At 42.0% G+C, this 23,479-nt stretch overlaps 1 protein-coding gene across 1 annotated transcript in view; it reads left to right on the plus strand.

Annotated features, from left to right (window-relative positions):
• Positions 1–20,766, plus strand: part of PALB2 (partner and localizer of BRCA2) — a 33,824-nt gene extending 13,058 nt beyond the window's left edge. The window contains exons 6-13 of the mRNA XM_003930191.4: positions 255–326; positions 3,439–3,600; positions 5,989–6,074; positions 6,649–6,810; positions 8,642–8,758; positions 10,994–11,081; positions 16,672–16,820; positions 20,258–20,766. Of these exons, the coding sequence (XP_003930240.3) occupies positions 255–326; positions 3,439–3,600; positions 5,989–6,074; positions 6,649–6,810; positions 8,642–8,758; positions 10,994–11,081; positions 16,672–16,820; positions 20,258–20,468 (1,047 nt within the window). The 3' untranslated portion in view covers positions 20,469–20,766. The remainder of the gene's footprint in view (positions 1–254; positions 327–3,438; positions 3,601–5,988; positions 6,075–6,648; positions 6,811–8,641; positions 8,759–10,993; positions 11,082–16,671; positions 16,821–20,257) is intronic.
• The last annotated feature ends 2,713 nt before the right edge of the window (positions 20,767–23,479 follow it).

A 23,479-nucleotide genomic window follows, 5' to 3' on the forward strand; every position in this document is an offset into this window, starting at 1 on the left:
ACATGTTTCTTTGATATGACTTCATTGTAAACATTAAGTTCATTCTGGGGAAATTAAGGCTCATTAAAATGTTTCTTTTAAATATGGGAGATCCTATTCTCTTTGTCATCAGTGAAAACAGTTTGCCTCTGGAGCTTTGCTGCTATTATAAGAGGAAATAAAGACAATATGAAGTAGATATTTTGATGAGTAGGTGATGCAGGCAGACATTATACATAAAGTGTAGACTAATGATGTGACTTTTGTTTTCACAGAATGAAGTAGCAGTGCTTCCTGCTTCTGGTAGCATAAACCCAGGCAACTTAAAATTGGTTTCAAAGTTAAAGGTCAGAAGAATATTCTTTTACAGTGTCTTGTGTCTTGCATATGAAAACTTGAATGAATTGAAAAATAATTTGATCATATAGCATCTTGTTCTTTAATACTACTAAATATATTGGTAAACAGATTTAGAAAAACAGATTTGGATTGTTTGTTTTTCCCAATATTTACCTCTGTTTATGTTTTAAGCTCTTCTCTTGACGTTTCTATATCAACCTATTGCCAAGAACAACTTAGGCTAAGTAAATCTAAGTTAGGGAACAGAGCGCGGTGGCTCACGCCTGTAATCTCAGCACTTTGGGAGGCTGAAGCGGGCAAATCACTTGAGGTCAGGAGTTTGAGGTTAGCCTGGCCAACATGTTGAAACCCCATCTTTACTAAAAATACAACAACTAGCCAAGCGTGGTGGTTGCGCCTATAATCCCAGCTACTAGGGAGGCTGAGAAGGATAATACTTGAACCCAGAAGCAGATGTTGCATTGAGCCAAGATCTCACCACAGCATTCCAGCCTGGGCAACAGAATGAGACTCCATCTCAAAGTGAGATGAGATGATGAGATGAGATGAGATGAGATGAGATGAGATGTCAGGCATTTTGACAGAAAGAGAGTGAAAGAGTTATTCATGACTCCGTCTCAAATGAGATGAGATGATGAGATGAGATGAGATGAGATGAGATGAGATGAGATGTCAGGCATTTTGACAGAAAGAGAGTGAAATGAGAGTTATTCATGCCTCTCCTACTCAAATGGTATAGTGTTTCTAGAAAAATCACTTATGGTGATTTATAAGAAAATGGGCAGCAGTTCTAGATTTTGATAGATTGGTTAATCTTTTCAGTGTGATAACTGAAAATGTTGCATTACTAAATGTCCTAGGGGTCGGGGTGAAGATGGGAGTACAGAAGCTCTCCCAGAGAACTAGTAGTGTGAAGGAAAGAGCTTCAAATCCACATACATAAAGTGTTTTTCCAGTTACTGGCTATGTCACCTTGAACAAATTGTGTAACCTCTAAGCTTTAGATTCCTTTTCCATAAAGGATAGATAATAATACCTGTGCTCTGTTTCAGAATTTATTCTTGAGTCAATTTTAATAACTTAGTTTACTTTTATTTTATTTTTTGAGACAGAGTCTCCCTCTGTTGCCCAGGCTGGAGTGCCATGGGGCAATCTCCAGTCTCCACTCACTGCAACCTCCACCTCACAGGCTCAAGTGATTCTTGTATCTCAGCCTCCAGAGTAGCTGGGATTACAGGTGCACACCACCACACCCTGCTAATTTTTTTATTTTTATTTTTTTATTTTTTTAGACAGAGTTTTGCTCTCGTTACCCAGGCTGGAGTGCAGTGGTGTGATCTCAGCTCACCGCAACCTCCACCTCCCAGGTTCAAGCAGTTCTTCTTCCTCAGCCTTCCCAGTAGCTGGGACTATAGGCATGTACCACTGTGCCTGGCTAATTTTGTCCTTTTAGTAGAGATAGGTTTCTCTATATTGATCAGGCTGGTCTCGAACTCTTGACCTTAGGTGATCCGCCAATGTCAGCCTTACAAAGTGCTGGGATTACAGGCGTGAACCACTGCACCTGGCCAATTTTTGTACTTTTAGTAGAGAAGGAGTTTCGCCACCTTGGTCAGGCTGGTTTTGAACTCCTAACCTCTGGGGCTCTGCCTGCCTCGGCCTCTCAAAGTGCTGGGATCATAGGTGTGAGCCCAGTATCCTAATAACTTGGCCTCTTAAGGTATCAACCATTTCATTCATATTTTCAGATGTGTAGGTAAAAAGTTACTACTTACAGATTTTTAAAATCTGTGTATATGCAATTAAGCCTCTCCTTTCCATTCTCCCATTTCTAAAATTATTGTTTTTCTACATTGGACTTGAGATTTGGCCATTATGTCAATTAATTGGGTTGTATTTTTTGTTGTTGTTTTTTGTTTTGTTTTTAGTTAATTTATTTCTGGGTTTTGTTTTGTTTTATAAGAGTGAGTCTTGTTCTGTTACCAGGCTGGAGTGCACTGGCTCGATCTTAGCTCACTGTAATCTCTGCCTTCCAGGTTCAAGCGATTCTCCCACTTCAGCTTCCCAAGTAACTGGGACTCCAGGCACATGCCACCACACCTGGCTAATTTTTTGTATGTTTAGTAGAGACAGGGTTTCGCTGTGTTAGCAAGGGCGGTCTCAATCTTCTGAACTCATGATCCACTAGCCTTGGCCTTCCAAAGTGCCAGGATTACAGGCATGAGCCACTGCACCTGGCCTAGTTCTGTTTTTGTAATAAGTAAAATAACTATAAATAATTCCTTCCTACTGTTTTTTATTGTTCTTATTTTGTTTTTGTACTGACTTCCTGAGCTACATGCTTACTTGATTTTACTCTTTCTTGTTTTCTTATAAATGGCTTTGTGATTATGATTTTTCTTGGAAATTTCCAAATTTTCTTGGAAATACTGGTTTGGCCATGCTCTGTGGTTTGGATATGTAGTGCTCCCATTGTCATAATAGTAGATAATATAATATATGTTGTTTCCATGTTATTCCCTCTTCAACCCATGAGTGGTTCATCAGGATGTTTCATTTTCACATGGGTAAGTTCTATGGGATATCTTCTTATGGTTAAATCTGAATTTATTCCATCTGGACTATATATTTAAAAATCTTTCATGAGCCAAGTGTGGTGCTCATGCCTGTAATCCAAGCACTTTGGGAGGTGAAACCTGTCTCTACTATAAATACAAAAATTAGCCGGGTGTGGTGGCAGGTGCCTGTGATCCCAGCTACTCCGAAGACTGAGGCAGGAGAATCACTTGAATCCAGGAGGCGGAGATTACAGTGAGCCAAGATTGCACCACTGTACAGCCTGGGTGATAGAGTGAGTGAGACTCAATCTCAAAAAAAAAAAAAAATTAATAAAATAAAACATAAAATATTTCATAAGTTTGATAGGCAATTTTTTAGATACATAAGAACCACAAAGCTCTTTCTTTTGTCCTGCATAAACTTAAATTTTACATACCTATTGTTTCATAGAATTGTAATTCCTCACTTTTCGTATTTATACTTTGCATAAAACAGCCCTTGAGTATCACTTTAACAGAACTCTTGTTGCTATTGTTTCAGAATCTTTCAGGTTCCTGTTCCGTAGATGTGAGTGCCATGTTTTGGGAAAGAGCCGGTTGTAAAGAGCCATGTATCATAACTGCTTGTGAAGATGTAGTATCTCTTTGGAAAGCTTTGGGTGCTTGGCAGTGGGAAAAACTTTATACCTGGCACTTCACAGAGGTAAGTGGGAATCTCGAGCTGAAAGACATATTTGCCTAATATTGTAGATGGGTAGCTTACCAAACTTGGAAGCTATGACCAGAACAGCAATGAGGTTTTTTTTCCCCAACATTTTATTATGAAAAGTTTCAAACATCCAGAAAAGCAGTATAGTGAGCACCCATATACCTACCATTATAGACTCTACCATTAACATGCTGCTTTATTTGCTTTATCACAAATTTTTGTTTGTTTGTTTGAGACAAGGTCTCACTCTGTCACACAGGCTGTAGTGCAGTGGCATGATCATGGCTCACTGCAGCCTCAACCTCCCCAGGCTAGGTAATCTTCTCACCTCAGCCTCCCAAGTAGCTGGGACCATAGGCATACATCAGCATGTGTGGCTAATTTTTTATTGTTTTTTGTTTGTTTGTGTTTGTTTTACTGAGATGGAATCTCTCTCTGTCACACAGGCTAGAGTGTAGTGGCATGATCTCAGCACACTGCCAACCTCTGCCACCTGGGTTCAAGGGATTCTTGTGCCTCAGCCTTGTGAGTAGCTGGGATTATAGGTGCCTACCACCATGCCTGGCTAATTTTTATGTATTTTTAGCAGAGATGGGATTTTGCTGTGTTGGCCAGGCTGTTCTCAAACTTCTGACCTCAGGCAGTCTGCCCACCTCAGCCTCCCAAAGTGCTGGGATTACAGACACAAGCACTGCACCTGGCCTGTATTTTTTATAGAGATGGGGTTTTGCCATGTTGCCCAGGCTGGTCTTGAACTCCTGGGCTTAAGCAGTCCTCCTGCCTCAGCCTCCCAGAGTGCTGGGGATTACAGATGTGAACCACCATACCCATCCAATCACAGCGTTATCTAGAGATGGGTTTTTTTTGTTGTTGTTTGGTTTTGGGTTTTTTTTGGAGACAGAGTCATACCGTCTCCCAGGCTGAAGTGCAGTGGTGCCATCTTGGCTCACTGCAACCTCTGCCTCCTGGGTTCAAGCAATTCTCCTGCCTCGGCCTCCCGAGTTGCTAGGACTATTGGCACTCACCACCACACCAAGCTAATTTTTGTATTTTTAGTAGAGACAGGGTTTTACCTTGTTGGCCAGGCTGATCTCGAACTCTTGACCACAAGTGATCTGCCCGGCTTGGCTTCCCAAAGTCCTGGGATTATAGGCATGAGCCACTGAACCCAGCCTAGAGATGGGTTTTTACACTAGACCTGTTGGAGGAGCTTAGAATTTTTTTTTTTTTAAGACAGAGTTTCACTCTTGTTGCCCAGGCTAGAGTGCAATGGTATGATCTCGGCTCACTGCAACCTCTGCCTTCCGGGTTTAAGCAATTCTCCTGCCTCAGCCTCCTGAGTAGGTGGAATTATAAACATGCACCACCACACCTGGCTAATTTTGTACTTTTAGTAGAGGCGGGGTTTCTCCATGTTGGTCAGGCTGGTGTCAGACTCCTGCCCTCAGGTGAGTTGCCTTCCTCAACCTCCCAAAGTGCTGGGGATTACAGGTGTGAGCCACTGTGCCTGGCCAAGCTTAGAATTTTATTTCTGTTCTGACTTTGTTACTTGCTGATACCTATACTCCTTGCCTTTCCCCAAGGCATTATTTTGCTTCTTTACTACATGTATATCCATCATATACATCTTACATGCTTACAATCTTAGTGTGCTTAAAATTTTTAGGTCTGTCTTTTCTCACCAAATAAACACTTTTCTGGCCAGGCACAGTGACTCGCGCCTGTAATCTAGCACTTTGGGAAACTGAGGCAGGTGGATCACCTGAGGTCAAAAGTTAGTGACCAGCCTGACCAACATGGTTAAACCTTGTCTCTATGAAAAATACAAAAATTAGCCAGGTGTGGTGGCTCATGCCTGTAGTCCCAGCTACTTGGGAGGCTGAGGCAGGAGAACTGCTTGTACCCAGGAGGTGGAGGTTGCAGTGAGCTGAGATTGTGCCACTGCACTCCAGACTGGGCAACAAGTGAAATTCCGTCTTAAAAAAAAATTTTTTTTTTCCTTGTTTCTGTTAAGTCTTCATACTTGTATATACCTCATTCTTGCTCTCCAAATATATACCACATCTAACACTGTGCTTTGAACATACATATACTTTTAAATGGCTACATAAATGTTCTTTTCATTCACATGCAAGAATATACTTAATTATTCCCCTATTGTTAGAATAGTACATTGCATTAGGTAAATGCTTAGTAAGCACTATTATGCATATAGTTTATTTGGATTTACAGCTAATAATAAGAATGTTTTCCGAGCCTTCAGATGTTGAAAATTATCCTGGTACAGTGAGAATACAAAAGAGTTTGATAAATTTTAGAAAATCTGGATTAAACAGAAATGAAACAACCAAGTATAATTTTTGGCTGCTTTCTTTTATTTAGGTTCCAGTATTACAGATAGTTCCAGTGCCTGATGTGTATAATCTGGTATGTGTAGCTTTGGGAAATTTGGAAATCAGAGAGATCAGGTATGTAATTCTCAAGGGGTGATTTGTTTTTCCTTCATCTTGTCTCTGTCAGCTGGTTTTGAGTTGAGGTAATAACCTAGGCTTGAATCTTGAAAGAATCTGAAAGATTTAAAGAGAGCTTTTTGAAAAAAATATAAAAAATAAAATAAAATGACATCCCTGACTGAAGTTTCGACTTAAAATGTGAATATAGGCCAGGTACAGTGGCTCACGCCTGTAATCCCAGCACTTTGGGAGGCTGAGGCATGTGGATCACCTGAGGTCAGGAGTTTGAGACAAGCCTGGCCAACACTGTGAAACTGTGTCTCTATTAACAATACAAATATTAGCCAGGTGTGGTGGCAGGTGCCTATAATCCCGGCTACTCAGGAGGCTGAGGTAGGAGAATTGCTTGAACCCAGGAAACAGAGGTTGCAGTGAGCCAAGATCATGCCACTACACTCTGCCTGGATACAGAGTAAGACTTCATCTCAAAAAAAAAAAAAAAAAAAAAAAAAGAAAAAGAATGTGAACCTAGTCCTTTAATATTAAAAGCTCTCTCTTATCACCCCATTTTTCCTTATGTTTGGTTTAGGGCATTGCTTTGTTCCTCTGATGATGAAAGTGAAAAGCAAGTACTACTGAAGTCTGGAAATATAAAAGCTGTGCTTGGCCTGACAAAGAGGAGGCTAGTTAGTAGCAGTGGGACCCTTTCTGATCAACAAGTAGAAGTCATGACGTTTGCAGAAGATGGAGGGTAAGAAAAGCATTGGTTGATTTTTAACTGTTAGATGAAGGATGATTTTATCACAGGTTTCAGAGAAAGTTGGGTAACTAGGATCTTGTTTTTCTGTCCTGTAGGTATAATATAGCATGTATGGCATCAACACTAGGTTATGACATAGAAGCAGGTTTAGTGAGGGGGAAACCAGACATGACAGGGATGAAGTCAAAGAACGGGAGAGGCTCAGCAAATGTAGTTTGCTCTTCAGTCTTCTTTGAAATCTCTTTGTGTCCCTTAGAAGTACCTCTGCTGGGCACAGTGGCTCATTCCCATAATCCCAGCCCTTTGGGAGGCCAAGGCAGAAGTTTGAGCCTCGGACTTCAAGACCAATTGAGGCCACATAGCGGAGCCCATCTTTACAAAAAATTTAACAATTAGCTGGGTGTGGCAGAGCACGCCTGTGGTCCCAGCTACTAGGGAGTCTGAAGTGGGAGGATCACTTGAGCTCAGGAGTTCAAGGGTGCAATGAGCTGTGATCACACCACTGCACTCCACCTTGGGCAGCAGAGGGAGACCTAATCTTAGACACACATGCACACACACACACACACACACACACACACACACACACAGACACACTTTTTAAATTATAGAAATACCTTAAGGTCCTAGACCCTTTCCTCATTCCACACACTTGGTGTCCATTGCCTTATTGACCATCTTGGTGCTGGCTACTTGCAAACATACATTTTTACCTCTGAGCTCTTGAGCTCTAGACCTACAGGCCTGTTTATTAGACATATTGGGAACACCTCAAATTCACAATGTTGCAAACTGAACTTATAGCATCTTCTCTATCATATACTCATTACACTTCATTTTTTTTTTTTTGAGACGGAGTTTCGCCCGTGTTACCCAGGCTGGAGTGCAATGGCGCGATCTCGGCTCACCGCAACCTCCGCCTCCTGGGTTCAGGCAATTCTCCTGCCTCAGCCTCCTGAGTAGCTGGGATTACAGGCACGCGCCACCATGCCCAGCTAATTTTTTGTATTTTTAGTAGAGACGGGGTTTCACCATGTTGACCAGGATGGTCTCGATCTCTTGACCTCGTGATCCACCCGCCTCGGCCTCCCAAAGTGCTGGGATTACAGGCTTGAGCCACTGCGCCCGGCCTACACTTCATTTTTTAAATTTTTTTTTTCAATTACACTTCATTGTTACTACTATTCATCTGTGTTTTCTAAAATGGAGGGTGGGTAACTGACTTATTTATTCATGATTTATGGCAGTAATCTAGGCAAGAGATGATAATTGTTTGCTTAAATTAGGTGTATGTTAGTGGAGATGAGAAGCAGCAGACAGATTTCTGAGAGATGAGATGATCAAGTTACTGGAACTTGGTAATTGACTAGATTGAGAAGAAGGAGAGAATATCAAGGTGGTAGGTAGGGTTGGTCACTTGAGTGGTGACCAAGCCCAAAACGTGGACATTATTATCCTTGTCTCCTTACTGCCAGTCTAGGTGGTCACTTGAGTGGTGGCCAACCCTGAAACCTGGACATTAGATGGTGGTGCAGTTCCATTGAGATAGGAATGCAGAAAGAAACAAAAGGTTTAAAGAGAAAGTTGATAAGTTTAATTTTGAATATAAAGAATTTGAGGTGCTAGCAGGATATCTAAGTAGATAATATAAAAGTAATATATGTTCATTGTGGAAAGTTTAGTATACACATTTTCTGGGTTTGATTTTTTTTTCCTGATACCAGGTTAATTTATATTACGCATAGTTCAAAAATGTGGAGAAGGGCTACATAGAAACTGCTTTAGCGCAAAGTACTTACTTTTAATACTGTTTTAATTGCAGAAGCAAAGAAAACCAATTTTTGATGCCCCCTGAGGAGACTATTCTAACTTTTGCTGAGGTCCAAGGGACGCAAGAAGCTCTGCTTGGTACTACTATTATGAACAACATTGTTATTTGGTAAGCTTTCCTTCCAAAACTGATAAGTCCTCAGTTTCCTTATCTATAGTGTGAAGATATACCTCTAATTTTACATGGTTGTTGTGAAGATTAAATAAGAGAGTATGTATAAACATGATGGTGGTTTTTTTGTTGCTATTGTTGTCTTTGTTGTTTTTTTGAGGCAGAGTCTCCTCCTATCACCCAGGCAGGAAGTACAGGGCATGATCTCGGCTCGTCACAACCCCTGCCTCCTGGGTTCAAGTAATTCTCCTGCCTCAGCCTCCCTAGTAGCTGGGACTACAGGCGTATGCAACCACACCCAGCTAATTTTTGTATTTTTTAGTAGAGATAGGGTTTCACCATGTTGGTCTTGAACTCCCGGCCTCAAGCAATCCACCCACCTCATTCTCCCAAAATGCTGGGATTACAAGAGAGAGCCGCCATGCCCGGCTAAGTTTTGTATTTTTTAGTAGAAACGGGGTTTCGCCATATTGGCTAGGTTGGTCTCAAACTCCTGGTCTCAAGTGATCTGCCCACCTTGGCATCCCAAATTGCTAGGATTACAGGTGTGAGCCACTGTGCCCAGTCTGATTGTGCTTTAACTGTCAGATACTATATACTTGTCTTAGCAACAACATCATATTAATTGAAACATACCAAAAAAGATTAGTCTGAGTAGACTGTTTAAATGGAATTCTATTTTCAAAGATGTACACTTCTTTCTGCTTTTGGTTAGTGGTTGAGTAGCTGAAAGTTGAGTCAGACCAACTTTCTACCTTCAAATAACTTATACACTCTGAACAAAATATAAAAAATAACTTTTTTTCTTTTTTTCTTTTTTCTTTTTCTTATATTTATTTATCCATCCTGTAGCGGGGAAACCCCACAAGTGCCATGGCAAGGTTCTGAAGCCTCAGCCTGTTCTCATATAACAAAAAACAACTTTCTAAAGGAACCAGGGAGCAAGAAAAAGAAGAAACATGCTGGAGGGGTTTTTCCCTTTAGGTGAAGGGAATGGCACTAGGCAATGTTCCTATTATGGCTTTAAGTTAGAGGCCAAGAACCACTCTGCCCACTGGGTGACAGAAAGCCTAACGTGAGATCTTCTGTCCCACTGGCTTAGAGGACCAAAGGACAGATTTCAGGGTGATCACAACTGCTAGAAAGGGAGGGAGAAAAGTCCCAAAAAGGGGAGAGCAAAACAAAAGAACCCTAAATTCTAGTTATAATGTTTGCCTAAATATCTGGTTGACCCTTTAAACTACATGTGCTTAGGTCAGACTCCAGGCAGCTGAGGTAAGACTGAAAGAACTGAACTTCGATTTCAGTATTTGGATATCGAGTTCAGCCAGGTTAATTGTTTACTAGGACAGATAACAACAAAACAACAACAACAAAAATCAAGGCTAGGTGCAGTGGCTCACACCTGTAATCCTAGCACTTTGGGAGGCGGAGGCAGGCAGATCACCTGAGGCCAGGAGTTCGAGACCAGCCTGGCCAACATGGCCAAACCTTATCTCTACTAGAAATACAAAAATTAGCCAGGTATGGTGGAACGTGCCTGTAATCTCAGCTAATCAGGAGGCTGAGGCATGAGAATCACTTGAACCCAGGAGGCGGAGGTTGCAGTGAGTCAAGATTGTGCCACTGCACTCCAGCCTGGGTGACAGAGCAAGATTCTGTCTCAAAAATAATAAAAGTCAATAGGATTGTATTTTAAAAGTACTTACTACATTTGTCTGGCACATAGAAGGTATTCAGTAAATGTTAAAATTCCTTTTTTAAAAAAATATATATATATATTTTGAGACGGAGTTTTACTCTTGTTACCCAGGCTGGAGTACAATGGTGCGATCTCGGCTCACCGTAACCTCCGCCTCCTGGGTTCAGGCAATTCTCCTGCCTCAGCCTCCTGAGTAGCTGGGATTACAGGCACGCACCACCATGCCCAGCTAATTTTTTGTATTTTTTGTAGAGACGGGGTTTCACCATGTTGACCAGGATGGTCTCGATCTCTTGACCTCGTGATCCACCCGCCTCGGCCTCCCAAAGTGCTGGGATTACAGGCTTGAGCCACCGCGCCCGGCAACCCACAGTCCTTTTACCTAAATACACAACTATAAGAAAACTAAGGAACCCTTAGTTTTTTTCCTTGGTTCCCTCCTAAAAGATGCTATGATGAATAAGAAAATATTACCTGAAAACTGGTTTGTTGGAAGAATGTGATCAGCTTATTTGCTTTTGTTATCTAAGGAATTTAAAAACTGGTCAACTCCTGAGAAAGATGCACATTGATGATTCTTACCAAGCTTCAGTCTGTCACAAAGCCTATTCTGAAACGGTAAGTAAAGATCGGCTAGGACCACTTTGTGTTTACTTTGTGTGTTACTGTTGGTCCCAATAAGTGAGAGTGGTAAGTCAGGAAGTAGTAGTGAACAAACCTTCCCTGTTGCCTATTTTTTTCAAAATTGGATAGCAATGTTTGTTTTTTCTTGAAAATTATGGATGAAAATAAGTGTTGATACAGCAACTGGTTGGTAAATTTTCTGGCTGCAGGACCTGAGGGCAAATATTTATATCTAGCTGTGGATTTGAACTGAGAACTGTTATGCCTGTTTTCAGACTTGACTGCCAACCACATTGCCATAAGTTATTGAATAGCTTTAGGAAAGATGATTTAATGATCCCAGAAATGCTTTTTTTTTTTTTTTTTTTTGAGATGGAGTTTTGCTCTTGTTGCCCAGGCTGGAGTGCAATGGCACTATCTCAGCTTACTGTAACCTCCACCTCCCAGGTTCAATCAATTTTATAGGTGCCCACCACCATCCCCAGCTAATTTTTGTATTTTTTGTAGAGACGGGGTTTTGCCATGTTGGCCAGGCTGGTCTCGAACTCCTGACCTCAGGTGATCTGCCTGCCTCGACCTCCCAAAGTGCTGGGATTACAGGCGTGAGCCACAGTGCCTGGCCAACATGCTTTACTCTTAGGCTTTAGTCTCATATAGAAACAAATACAGTTACTCAGCTGTTGTGCTAATAGTTTTGGCTAGTGGGTACAAACATACAGTTAGAAAGAAGAAATAGGCTGGGTAGGGTGGCTTACGCCTATAATCCCAGGACTTTGGGAGGCTGGAGTGGGCAGATCATGAGGTCAGGAGATCGAGACTATCCTGACCAACATGATGAAATCCCATCTCTACTAAAATACAAAAAATTAGCTGTGTGTGGTGGTGCATGCCTGTAGTCCCAGCTACTTGGGAGGCTGAGGCAGGGGAATTGCTTGAATCTGGGAGGCAGAAGTTGCAGTGAGCCAAGATCGTGCCACTGCACTCCAGCCTGGTGACAGAGCAAGACTCCATCTCAAAAAAAAAAAAAAGAAAGAAGAAACAAGCTCAAATATTCAGTAAGAGAGTAGGATGACTGTAGTTAGCAACAATGTACTATATATTTCAAAGTAGCTAGAGGAAAGGATTTAAAATGTTCCCAATACATAGAAATGATAGACTCCTGAGGTGATGTGTACTCTAAATACCCTGCCTTGATCATTATATTCTCTGATACTCTGTGCCCGTAAAAAATCATGTACCTCATAAATATATAAAATATTTTCTATCAATAAAAAAAGTCTTAGCCTGGGCAACATGGCAAAACCCCATGTCTATAAAAAATACAAAATTAGCAAGGCATGGTGGCATGCACCTGTAGTCCCAGCTTCTAGGGAGACTATCTTGGCTGGGCACGGTGGCTCATACCTGTAATCCCAGCGCTTTGAGAGGCTGAGGTGGGTGGATCACCTGAGGTCAGGAGTGCAAGACCAGCCTGGCCAACATGGTGAAACCCTGTCTTTACTAAAAATACAAAAATTAGCTGTAGGACCTGAGGGCAAATGTTTATTTTTAACTGTGGATTTGAACTGAGAACTATTAGGCCTGTTATCAGACTTGATTCCCAACCACATTGCCTTAAGTGATTGAGTAGCCTTAGGAATAATGATTATACAGGGCATGGTGTCGGGCACCTGTAGTCCCAGCTACTAAGGAGGCTGAGACAGGGAGAATCCCTTGAACCCGGGAGGTGGAGGTTACAGTGAACCAAGGGTGTGCCACTGCACTCTAGCCTAGGCAACAAGAGTGAGCCTCCGTCTCAAAACAAAAAGCCTTGACTCAGTGTAGTTACAGTGGAAAAGTAGTTGTCTAGAAGTAATGAATAACTACTTGAGTATTTACTGTTGAAGCTGTGAGCAGAGATAATAGCAGCAGGCTCAGCATTTGTGTAGAGACTTGCCTGGTTTCAGTGATTACAGTGAGAGGATCAGCACCCAGAGGCTTTGAACACAAAGACTGAATCTTTCCCTAGCCTAGTAGGATATGTGGAATTGAACCCAAAAGTTGTGTGATCTTAGATAATCAATCACATAATTTTGAGCCAGACCTTTCTCTTCCTTTAAGACAGTTGTGGCCAAGTGTGGCACAGCCTGTAATACTAGCTTCTCAGGAAGCTGAAGTGAAAAGATCACTGGCGCCCAGAAGATTGAGGCTGCAGTGAGCCATGATGGCACCACTGTACTCCAGCCTGGGTGATACAGTGAGACTCTGTCTCAAAAATAACTAGTAGGCCAGGCGTGGTGGCTTACACCTGTAATCCCAATACTTTGAGAGGCCAAAGCAGGCAGATCACCTAAGGTCAGGACTTCAAGACCAGCCAATGTGGTGAAACCCTGTCTCTACTAAAAATACAAAAATTTTAGCCAGGTGTGGTCATGCACACCCGTAGTCCCAGCTACTAGGGAGGCTAAGGCAGAAGAATTGCTTGAACCCAGGAGGCAGAGGTTGCTTTGAGCCAAGATTGTGCTACTGCATTCCAGCCTATGCAACAAGAGCAAAACTCCATGTCAAAAAAAAAAAAAAAGATAGATAGACCGACAGTTGAATTCATCTCTAGTATTTACTTATTAAGCATTTAAATATGTTATACCTTTTATATTACAACATTAATAACCACCTGATACTAAAAAATTTAACATAGCTATGCATAAGATAGTAAGTAAAAGTCCCCCATAAAGCCAATCTTCAAAAATAATTTATTATTTATTTCACTGTTTAGTGCAGGGATATGCAAACATTTTCCATATAGGACCAGATAGCAAATATTTTCAGCTGTGCTGGCTTTGCAATCTCTGTTATACCCAGCTCTGCCATTGTGGCCCCAAATCAGCCATAGACAGTGTATAAATGGATCGATGTAGCTATGTTTTAATAAAACTTTATGGAGACTGAAACTTGAAGTTCATATATTAATTTTCACATGTCACAAAATGTTGTTATTCTGATGTTTTCAGAAATATTTTCAGCCATTTCAAAATTTGGAAAACATTTTTAGCTTATTGGCCATGGAAAAATAAGCACTGGGGCCAGGTATGGTGGCTCACAGCTGTAATTCCAGTGCTTTGGGAGGCCAAGGAGGGAGGATTGCCAGAGGCCAGGAATTGAAGGCCACAGTGAGCGGATTATGCCACTGCACTCCAGCGTAGGTGACAGTGAGACCCTGTTCAAAAAAAAAGTGTTGGGCTAGATTTACCCGGTCAGCCATAGTTTGTCAGCCTCTTCTTAACTGGATAGCATTTAACATTTTTAAATCATCAGTTGTTTTCCCTTTTAGACATAGGGTCTCACTCTGTCATTCAGGCTGTAGTGCAGTGGTTCGATCATAGCTCACTATAACCTTGACTTCCTGGGCTCAAGCAATCCTCCACACTCAGCCTGCCAAGTTGATGGGATTACACAGCATGAGCCACAGCATCCAGCTAACTTGCAGGATGAAGTCTTCAACTATATTGCCTAGGCTGGTCTTGAGCTCCTGGTCTCAAGCTAAACTGCCTCAGCCTCCTGAGTTACCTCAGTTGTTTTCTAAATATAAAAATATTTTATTTTCTGCCGGGCATGGTGGCTTACGCCTGTAATCTCAGCACTTTTGGAGGCCAAGGCGGGCAGATCACGAGGTCAGGAGTTCGAGACCAGCCTGACCAACATGGTGAAAGCCCATCTCTACTAAAACTACAAAAATTAGCCAGACGTGGTGGTGTACACCTGTAATCCCAGCTACTCAGGAGGCTGAGGTGGGAGAATCGCTTGAACCCGGGAGGTGGAGGTTGCAGTGAGCCGAGACCAGGCCACTGCACTCCAGCCTAGGCGACACAATGAGACTTCATCTCAAAAAAAAAAAAAAAAATTATTTTCATTAATACAATCATTCAGCCAGGCACAGTGGCTCATGCTTGTAATCCTAGCACTTTGGGAGGCCAAAGTGGGCAGATCACTTAAGTCAGGAAATCGAGACCATTCTGGCCAACATGGTGAAACCCCATCTCTAAGAAAAATACAAAAATTAGCTGGATGTGGTGGTGTGTACCTGTAATCCCACATACTCGGGAGGCTGAGGCAAGAGAATAGCTTGAACCAGGGAGGAATTGGAGGTTGTGATTCCCTGCAGCAGTGAGCCGAGATTGCGCCACCGCACTCTAGCCTGGTGACAGAGTGGACTTTGTCTCAAAAAAAAAAAAAAATTCAATCATTATAGAAATTTATAAAGTAGAAAGTACTACTTTCTAATTCTAAAATGGCCCTCTTGTTTAATTTTGTCCCCTACTTTTTTTTTTTTTTTTTTTTTGAGACAAGGTCTTACTAGGTTTCCCGGGCTGGTCTCAAACTCCTGGCCCCAAACAATTCAATCCTCCCCACTCAGCCTCTCAGGTATCTGGGATTACAGACATGTGACATGTGCCACCACACTTGGCTAATTTTCCCCATCTTACATTTAAAGAAAAGTACTTTCCACCTATAACATATATCTGTATATATATGTATATATGTATACACACTAATATTATTAGAACCTATAATTTTAAAGCCAGGAGAGAACTTTAACACATTTTTCCACAGAAACAACCATAGGTGCTGGTATCTTTTTTTTTGGCACCCTTAACCTTAATAGAGAGTAGTAGTGTCAGGGTTTTAAATAGGCTATTGTGGGCTGGTCTAAGAAACCAGGCACCACATACAAGATTTGCTTCTTTTTTTTGAGATGGAGTCTCACTCTGTCACCCAGGCTGGAGTGCAATGGCACAATCTTGGCTCACTGCAACCTCCGCCTCCTGGATTCAAGCAATTCTTCTGCCTCAGCCTCCCAAGTAGCTGGGACTACAGGTGCATGCTGCCATGCCTGGCTAATTCTTCGTATTTTAGTAGAGATGATAATTCAATGTGTTGCCCAAGCTGGTCGTGAACTCCTGAGCTCAGGCAGTCCGCCCACCTCAGCCTCCCAAAGTGCTGAGATTACAGGCGTGAGCCACTGTGCCCTGCCTACAATATTGTTTTTATGAGAAAACATATTCTTAATTTTCAAAAACCAATTTACAAATGAATATTTCTAATGTGAGCATTCCCTGCACATGTATGTCCTCTTTCTCTCTTTGACAATATTTCCCCAAATGAATGGCATGAAATGTAGTATTATCTAAGGGGAAGGAAACTGATGAATCAGACTGATGCCTGGCAAGAGTGGCTGCAACAAACACTGGGAACCTGAGGCAAGAGAAGCTAAAGCTAGAAGTTGGCTGAGCGCAGTAGCTGACTTCTGTAATCCCAACACTTTGGGAGGCTGAGGTGGGAGGATACCTTGAGACCAGGAGTTCAACAACAGCCTGGGCAACGTAGCAAGGCCCTGTCTCTGAAGAAGAATCCAGAAGTCCAGTCCAGTAATAATCTCACAGTTTCTAGCTATCAGGAAAAAAATGAAGCCAGTGGTTAGATCCTGGGTACTTTAGAGCCTATCGATCATTGCTTTAATTGTTTGGTTTTTGTCTCTGCCAGATCTTTCTTTTTCCCAAGATACTATTGATAGTCTATTTGGATATTTATTTTTCTCCTGAATTAGGGGCTTCTGTTTCTTGTCCTGAGTCATCCCTGTACCAAAGAGAGTGAGTCGTTGGAAAGCCCTGTGTTTCAACTGATTGCGATTAATCCTAAGACGACCCTGAGTGTGGGCGTGATGCTGTACTGTCTTCCTCAAGGGCAGGCTGGCAGGCAAGTGTCCATGACTGCTACTCAGTGGGTGGGACATTCTGAAAGTCATTGTGCAAACACAAATACTAGGTATTTTTATGTCACTTAGAAAGATGGAAAACATGAAATACTATAGATCATAATAGGAATGTTCAGAAGTATGCTGAAGGTTAGTGGACTTGAGTCAAACCCCAGATTCTCTGCATCCCGATCTCTACTAGTATGGGGTTAGATAGGTTTTTAATAGTATTTTTTCAAGCCCCATTTTTTTCTTCTAAGGAAAATATTTTGGCAGGGCATTGTGGCTCATGCCTGTAATCCCAGCACTCCGGGAGGTCAAGATAGGAGGAGAGCTTGAGCCCAGGAGTTTGAGACCAACTCGGACAACATAACAAGATCCAGTCTATACTAAAAAAAAAAAAAAAAAAAAAAAAAAATTAGCCAAACATGCTGGTATGCACCCGTAGTTCCAGCAATTTGGGAGGCTGAGGTAGGAGAATGCCTTGAACCTGGGAAGCAGAAGTTGCAGTGAGCTAAAATCAAGCACTGCACTCAAGCCTGGCAACAGAGCAAGACCCTGTCTCAAAAAAAAAAAAAATTCATATAAAGAGTAATGAATGTTCTATATCAAAAAACATAATTTATGTTCTTTCCCTAAAATCTAAATTAAGGAAATTTTAAATATACTTTAGGAAGACATTTTTACTTTGAAATTCGACTGAGCCTCTATCATGCAGGCAGTTTATATTTATCTATAGATAAATATTTATCTGGCCAGATGTGGTAGCCCATGCCTATAATCCCAGTACTTTGGGAGGCCAAGGCAGGCGGATCACAAGCTCAGGAGTTCAAGACCAGCCTGGCCAAGATGGTGAATCCCTGTCTCTACTAAAAATACAAAAATTAACCAGGCACGGTGGCAGGCACCTGTAATCCCAGCTACTCAGGAGGCTGGGGTCGCTTGAACTGGGAGGCAGAGGTTGCAGTGAGCCAAGATTGCACCACTGCACTCTAGCCTGAGCAACAGAGCAAGACTCCATCTTAAAAATAAAAAAAATATCTATTGACTGACGCCAGTGACATAGTTATTGGCATCCCAAGAGTTTTCTGAGCTGTATAGAGCTTTGAAGTAGTGCTAATATTGTTAGGTCAACCAGGCAACATCTGAACATGTAATTCCTAAAAACTGCCTTTATTTTATTAAAGTTTGAAATTAGCAGCGAGGATTGAAACCAGACCCAGTTATCCTTTAATAACTCACAAGGATAAGGGACCTTGACAGACACCATGCATGTTTTTTTGGACCTTATGCAAAGCTTATTTGATAAGTGCATGTTCTAAAAGACATTATCCCTATGGATAGCTGTGGCACTTGCTTGTTTCCCAGGCTAGGGTACAGTGGTACTATCTCAGTTCACTGCAAGTCTGCCTCCTAGGTTCAAGCCATCCTCCCACATTTGACCATGCTTGGCTAATTTTCTTCTTTTTTTTAAGAACCTAAGAACCTCAGAACTATCATCTGCAGTATATGCTTTCATATAAAACTCGTTTTCTTGGATTTGAAGAGAGAACTGTAGTCCTTGGCCTAGAGATTAAAGATAGAGACAACTGCTTGGTGAAGCATTTCCTTTATGACTTTTCAAACTCATCTGTTCAGGAATCCTTGAATGCCTATTTGGTACCAATCCTATAGGAAACATATCTTAGTCCTATCAGGCTGCCACAACAAACTACCACAGACTGGGTAGCCTGTAAACAACAAAGTTTATTTCTTACCATAACGTAGGCTGGGAAGTCCAAGATCAAGGTGCTGGCAGATTCAGTGTCTGGTGAGGGCCCATTTCCTGGTTCATAGATGGCACCTTTTCACTGTGTCTTCACATGGTAGAAGGTGGCTCTCTGGGGCCTCTTTTACAAGACCACCAGTCACTTCTCAAAGGCCTCACCTCCTAATAATATCACATGGTGATTAGGTTTCAACAGATTAATTTTGCGGGGACCCAAGCATTCAGACCATAGCAAAACACTGCTGTTTCTGGCTGGGTGTGGTGGCTCATACCTGTAATCCCAGCACTTTGGGAGGCCAAGGCAGATGGATCACTTGAGGTCATGAGTTTGAAACCAACCTGGCCAACATGGTGAAACCCTGTCTCCATTAAAAATACAAAACTTAGCTCGGTACGGTGATGTGTGCCTGTAATCTCAACTACTGGGGAACTGAGTCAGGAAAATTGATTGATTCCAGGAGGCAGAGGCTGCAGTGAGCTGAGATCTCACCATTGCACTCCAGCCTGGGCAACAGAGCAAGACTTTGTCTCAAAAAACAAACAAACAAGCAAAACACTTTCTAATTTCATTGAAAACTAGTGACTATTGTTCAGTGCACAAAGTGCAATACATGAAGCTTGCACTGTTTGAGAGCACAAGAGGGGAAGGGCAGGCACCTTAATTGGCAGTAGAGGGTTGGGGGGAGACTATGAAAGAAAACCTTAGGGAGTTTCCAAAGATAAGTTAGCAGTTAGGTACACAAAGTTGTGTAGGAACCAGGGATAAAAAGTATCATGCTGTTCATTCATATAATATTCTTTGAGAGCTGACCATGCCCCAGGCACTCTGCAAGGCACCAGTGATAACAGCAGTGAGTAATAATAATGGCTAATTTTTATTGAGCACCTCCTGTGTGTCAGGCACTATGCTAAGTGTTTTATAGGAACTGTTTCGTTTAACCTCACAACAGTCCTGTGAAGTATGTGCTCTTAAAATTATCCCTGTTGTACTGATAAAGTTAAATAACTTGCCCAGGGTTGCACAGCTCTTATACTGTAGAGTTAGAATTTAAACCCAGGTAGCTGACTGCAGAGCCCTTGTCTAAATTGAAAAGACAACCAGGTAGGTTTCTGCTTCATGGATGGCATCATGTATGGGGGAGATACTCACTGAATATGGAAACAGGATAATCTCAAGTAATGAAAAGTGCAATGAAGATAAAAACAGATATGTCATAGAGATGGAACAGACTACAGTATTGTGTGCACTGCTTCAGATAGCAGATTAGGTGTGACCTTTCTATGGACCTAACAGGCCTGAATGATGACAAGAACTCAGCCACACTAAGAGCTGGGGCAAGAGCCTGCCAGGAACAGAGAATGGCAAGACCAGTGACACTGAGTTGGGACTGAGTTTGGCCAGAGTGATGGAGGGTGGAAGGAAGGCCACTGTGAGCCAGCCTTCAAGTGGTACAAAATGCATCGGAGAGACTGGCAGGAACTGGAGATGTGATTCTGTCCAAAACTGTAACACAGTAGCCAGTAGACCTCTAAGACTGCAAATGCAGGCATTCATGATTACAGGGATTTTTGTTCCTGTTGCTGGTTTGGGGAACATGGTTTTGGCCTTTTGTTTTTTAATTTATTTTTTGGATATGTTATCTGAATTATTTCTTGTTTGTATGCTCCCAGGTTCCTGGAAGGTGATGTGAAAGATCATTGTGCAGCAGCAATCTTGACTTCTGGAACAATTGCCATTTGGGATTTACTTCTTGGTCACTGCACTGCCCTCCTCCCACCTATCTCTGACCAAAACTGGTCTTTTGTGAAATGGTCAGGTACAGACTCTCATTTGTTGGCTGGACAAAAAGATGGAAATATATTTGTATATGACTACTCATAAGTTAGGGTAAAGCAGAAACACAATTTTCTGGATATATTTGGCCTCAGTATTTTTTGGAGTTTTAAATATAAAGGAGACTATCTGAATGACATTTAAAATAATTACTTGTATATGTCCAGATAGACTTATTTTTATTTTTTATTCTGATGAAGGTGGCACCATTGATCTTGGATCTACATTTATGTTTACTTTGAGAAAAAGGGCTTTAGGTTGATTTTTGTAATTCCTCACATTTGCACATGTGCTTTTAAAGGTGTACATAAACTTTCAAATGGCAATAAATACTTATTTGTATACATTCGGCTTGGCATATTATTGTTTCCCATTATTTCAAGATAACTTTCAGAAGCAAGAACTAATTATTGTACAACTAGGATATTTAATCAGTAGGATTTGCCCAGTAAGTGTAAATTTCAGTTCAGTTAACTTACTACACTAATATGCAGTATACTTTTTGTGCTATTTGTAATACTTTATTTTTACGTACTTACTAAAATAATATGAAACCTATTAAAATATCCTAATTTAGGAATACTCTTATTCTTTTTCATTCTCTCATGCATCCTTCATGGCAGTGCTGCATTATCACTAGAGTCACTTTTTTTTGAGGCAGAGCCTCACTCTGTCACCCAGGCTGGCGTGCAGTGGCATGATCTTGGCTTACTGCAACTTCTGCCTCCCAGGTTCAAGAGATTCTCCTGCCTCAGCCTCCCAAATAACTAGGATTACAGGTGCCCACTACCACACCCAGCTAATTTTTGTATTTTTAGTAGAGACAGGGTCTCACCATGTTGGTGAGAGGGTCTCTCAGGTTGATCTTGAACTGCTGACCTCAAGTGATCCACCTGCCCTAGCCTCCCAAAGTTCTGGGATTACAGGTGTGAGCCACTGCCACTCTGTCAACCAGGCGAGTGCAGTGGGGCAATCATAGCTCACTATAGCCTCAAACTCCTGGGCTCACGCAATCCTCTTGCCTCAGCCTCCTGAGTAACTGGAACTACAGGTGTACTTCACCATGGCCAGCTAATTTTTCTGTTTTTTAAGAGATAGGGTCTCACTGTGTTGCCCAGGCTGATACTGAACTCCTGGCCTCAGGCTACCTTCCTGCTTCATCCTCCTGAGTAGCTATAGAGTCACTTTTGAGTCAATAACACAGCTTTACTGAGTACATCACCTTCACCTTTGCCTAAGTGATTTGAGAGAATTTTTTACCAAGACAGGAGTCTTGCTTTGTCACCCAGGCTGGAGTGCAGTGGCACAATCTCAGCTCACTGCAACCTCTGCCTCCCGGGTTCAAGCAGTTCTCTTGGCTCAGCCTCCAGAGTAGCTGGGATTACAGGCACATGTCACCACGCCTAGCTAATTTTTGCATTTTTAGTAGAGATAGGGTTTTACCATGTTGGCCAGGCTAGTCTTGAATGCCTGATCTTGTGATCCACCCACCTCTGTCTCCCAAAGTGCTGGGATTACATGTATGAGCCACTGTGCCCAGCAAGAAATTGTTAAAGTACTAATCGGTTGTAATCATTGGAAAATTTTTTTTGAGACTAAGTCATGCTCTGCGACCCAGGCTGGAGTGCAGTGGTACAATCTCAGCCCACTGCAACCTCCGTCTCCTGTGTTCAAATGATTCTCCTGCCTCAGCCTCTTGGGTAGCTGGGACTACAGGCATGTGCCACCACAACCAGCTAATTTTTGTATTTTTAGTAGAGATGGGGTTTCACCACGTTGGCCAGGCTGGTCTCGAACTCCTGACCTCAGGTGATCTGCCTGTCTCGGCCTCCCAAAGTGCTGGAATTAGTGGCGTGAGCTACTGTACTCAGCCGATCATTGGAAATTTTATCCCAAGCTGTAAGTATTTTTGCCTAACATTCTTAGTGTTGGGAGCAGTAGGGACGGCACGTTTGCCGGGGATCTCTCGACCTGCAAGAGGGTCCCAATGCCTGGAAGAGAGAGTGCACAGAAATAAAGAGAGACAGAAAGCGGGGTCTGGAGGGCTGAGAAGGCACTGCCTAAACAGCAAGTTTATTCTTGTCCAGGGTCTCAAAAGTAAATGACATCATCCTCACAGTATGTGAAGAACAATAAAAGGGGACAGAAAGTTACAAAATCAAAAAGTCACAAGTACATTTTGTTGTGCAGGGGGTTTATGATCATAATCACAGTTCATAAAAGTGACCAGGTGGTCACTTTTATCTATTTTTCCAGAAGGGGTCTCTGTTCAGATAATATCAGAAAGTCACAAGCTAAGTCGTTAAACCATTATCTAGGGTACAAGGCAGTCATGCAAGTAAAGCTATTCTTAAAGAAAGAGTCATAAAAGTTAAAAGCAGAAACTGGTTGCTGGTATGGAGTCACTCAGTCTAGCAGAACCGCATAGTTTAGGCCCAAATGTCATCGTGGTTAATAGTAGAAACTGATCATCCATCTTTCAGTTCCTTCTTTCCCATAGCTCGACTGCCTCCAGCAGGAAACTGTGTTTGGGGTCAAGCTCACTGTATAGTGAGACCCACCCCTTTTGGGGGTCTCACACGGGAACGTTCCCCACATCTTAGAATATATTTTTGATTTTATTAAAAAAATTTTTGGCCAGGTGCAGTGGCTCATGTCTGTAATCCCAGTACTTTGGGAAGCAGAGTCCGGAGGATCACCTGAGGTCAGGAGTTTGAGACCAGCCTGGCCAACATGGTGAAACCGCATCTCTACTAAAAATACAAAATTAGCCAGGCATGGTAGCATGGGCCTACAATCCCAGCTATTTGGAAGGCTGAAGCAGGAGAATCACTTGAACCTGGGAGGCAGAGGTTGCAGTGAGCTGAAATGGCGCCATTGCACTTCAGCTTGGGCAAAGAGTGAGACTAAGTCTCAAAAGAAAAAAATTTTTTTTTTTTTTTTTTTTTTTGCCTATTGTGTGTGTGTGTGTGTGTGTGTGTGTGTGTGTGTGTATTAGACAGAGTCTAAAAAACAAGAGTCAAGTCATCCAGGCTGGAGTGCAATGGTGTAGTCTCTAC

This window comes from Saimiri boliviensis, chromosome 12, assembly GCF_048565385.1.
Source record: "Saimiri boliviensis isolate mSaiBol1 chromosome 12, mSaiBol1.pri, whole genome shotgun sequence".
Classification (NCBI taxonomy): Eukaryota; Metazoa; Chordata; class Mammalia; order Primates; family Cebidae; genus Saimiri; species Saimiri boliviensis.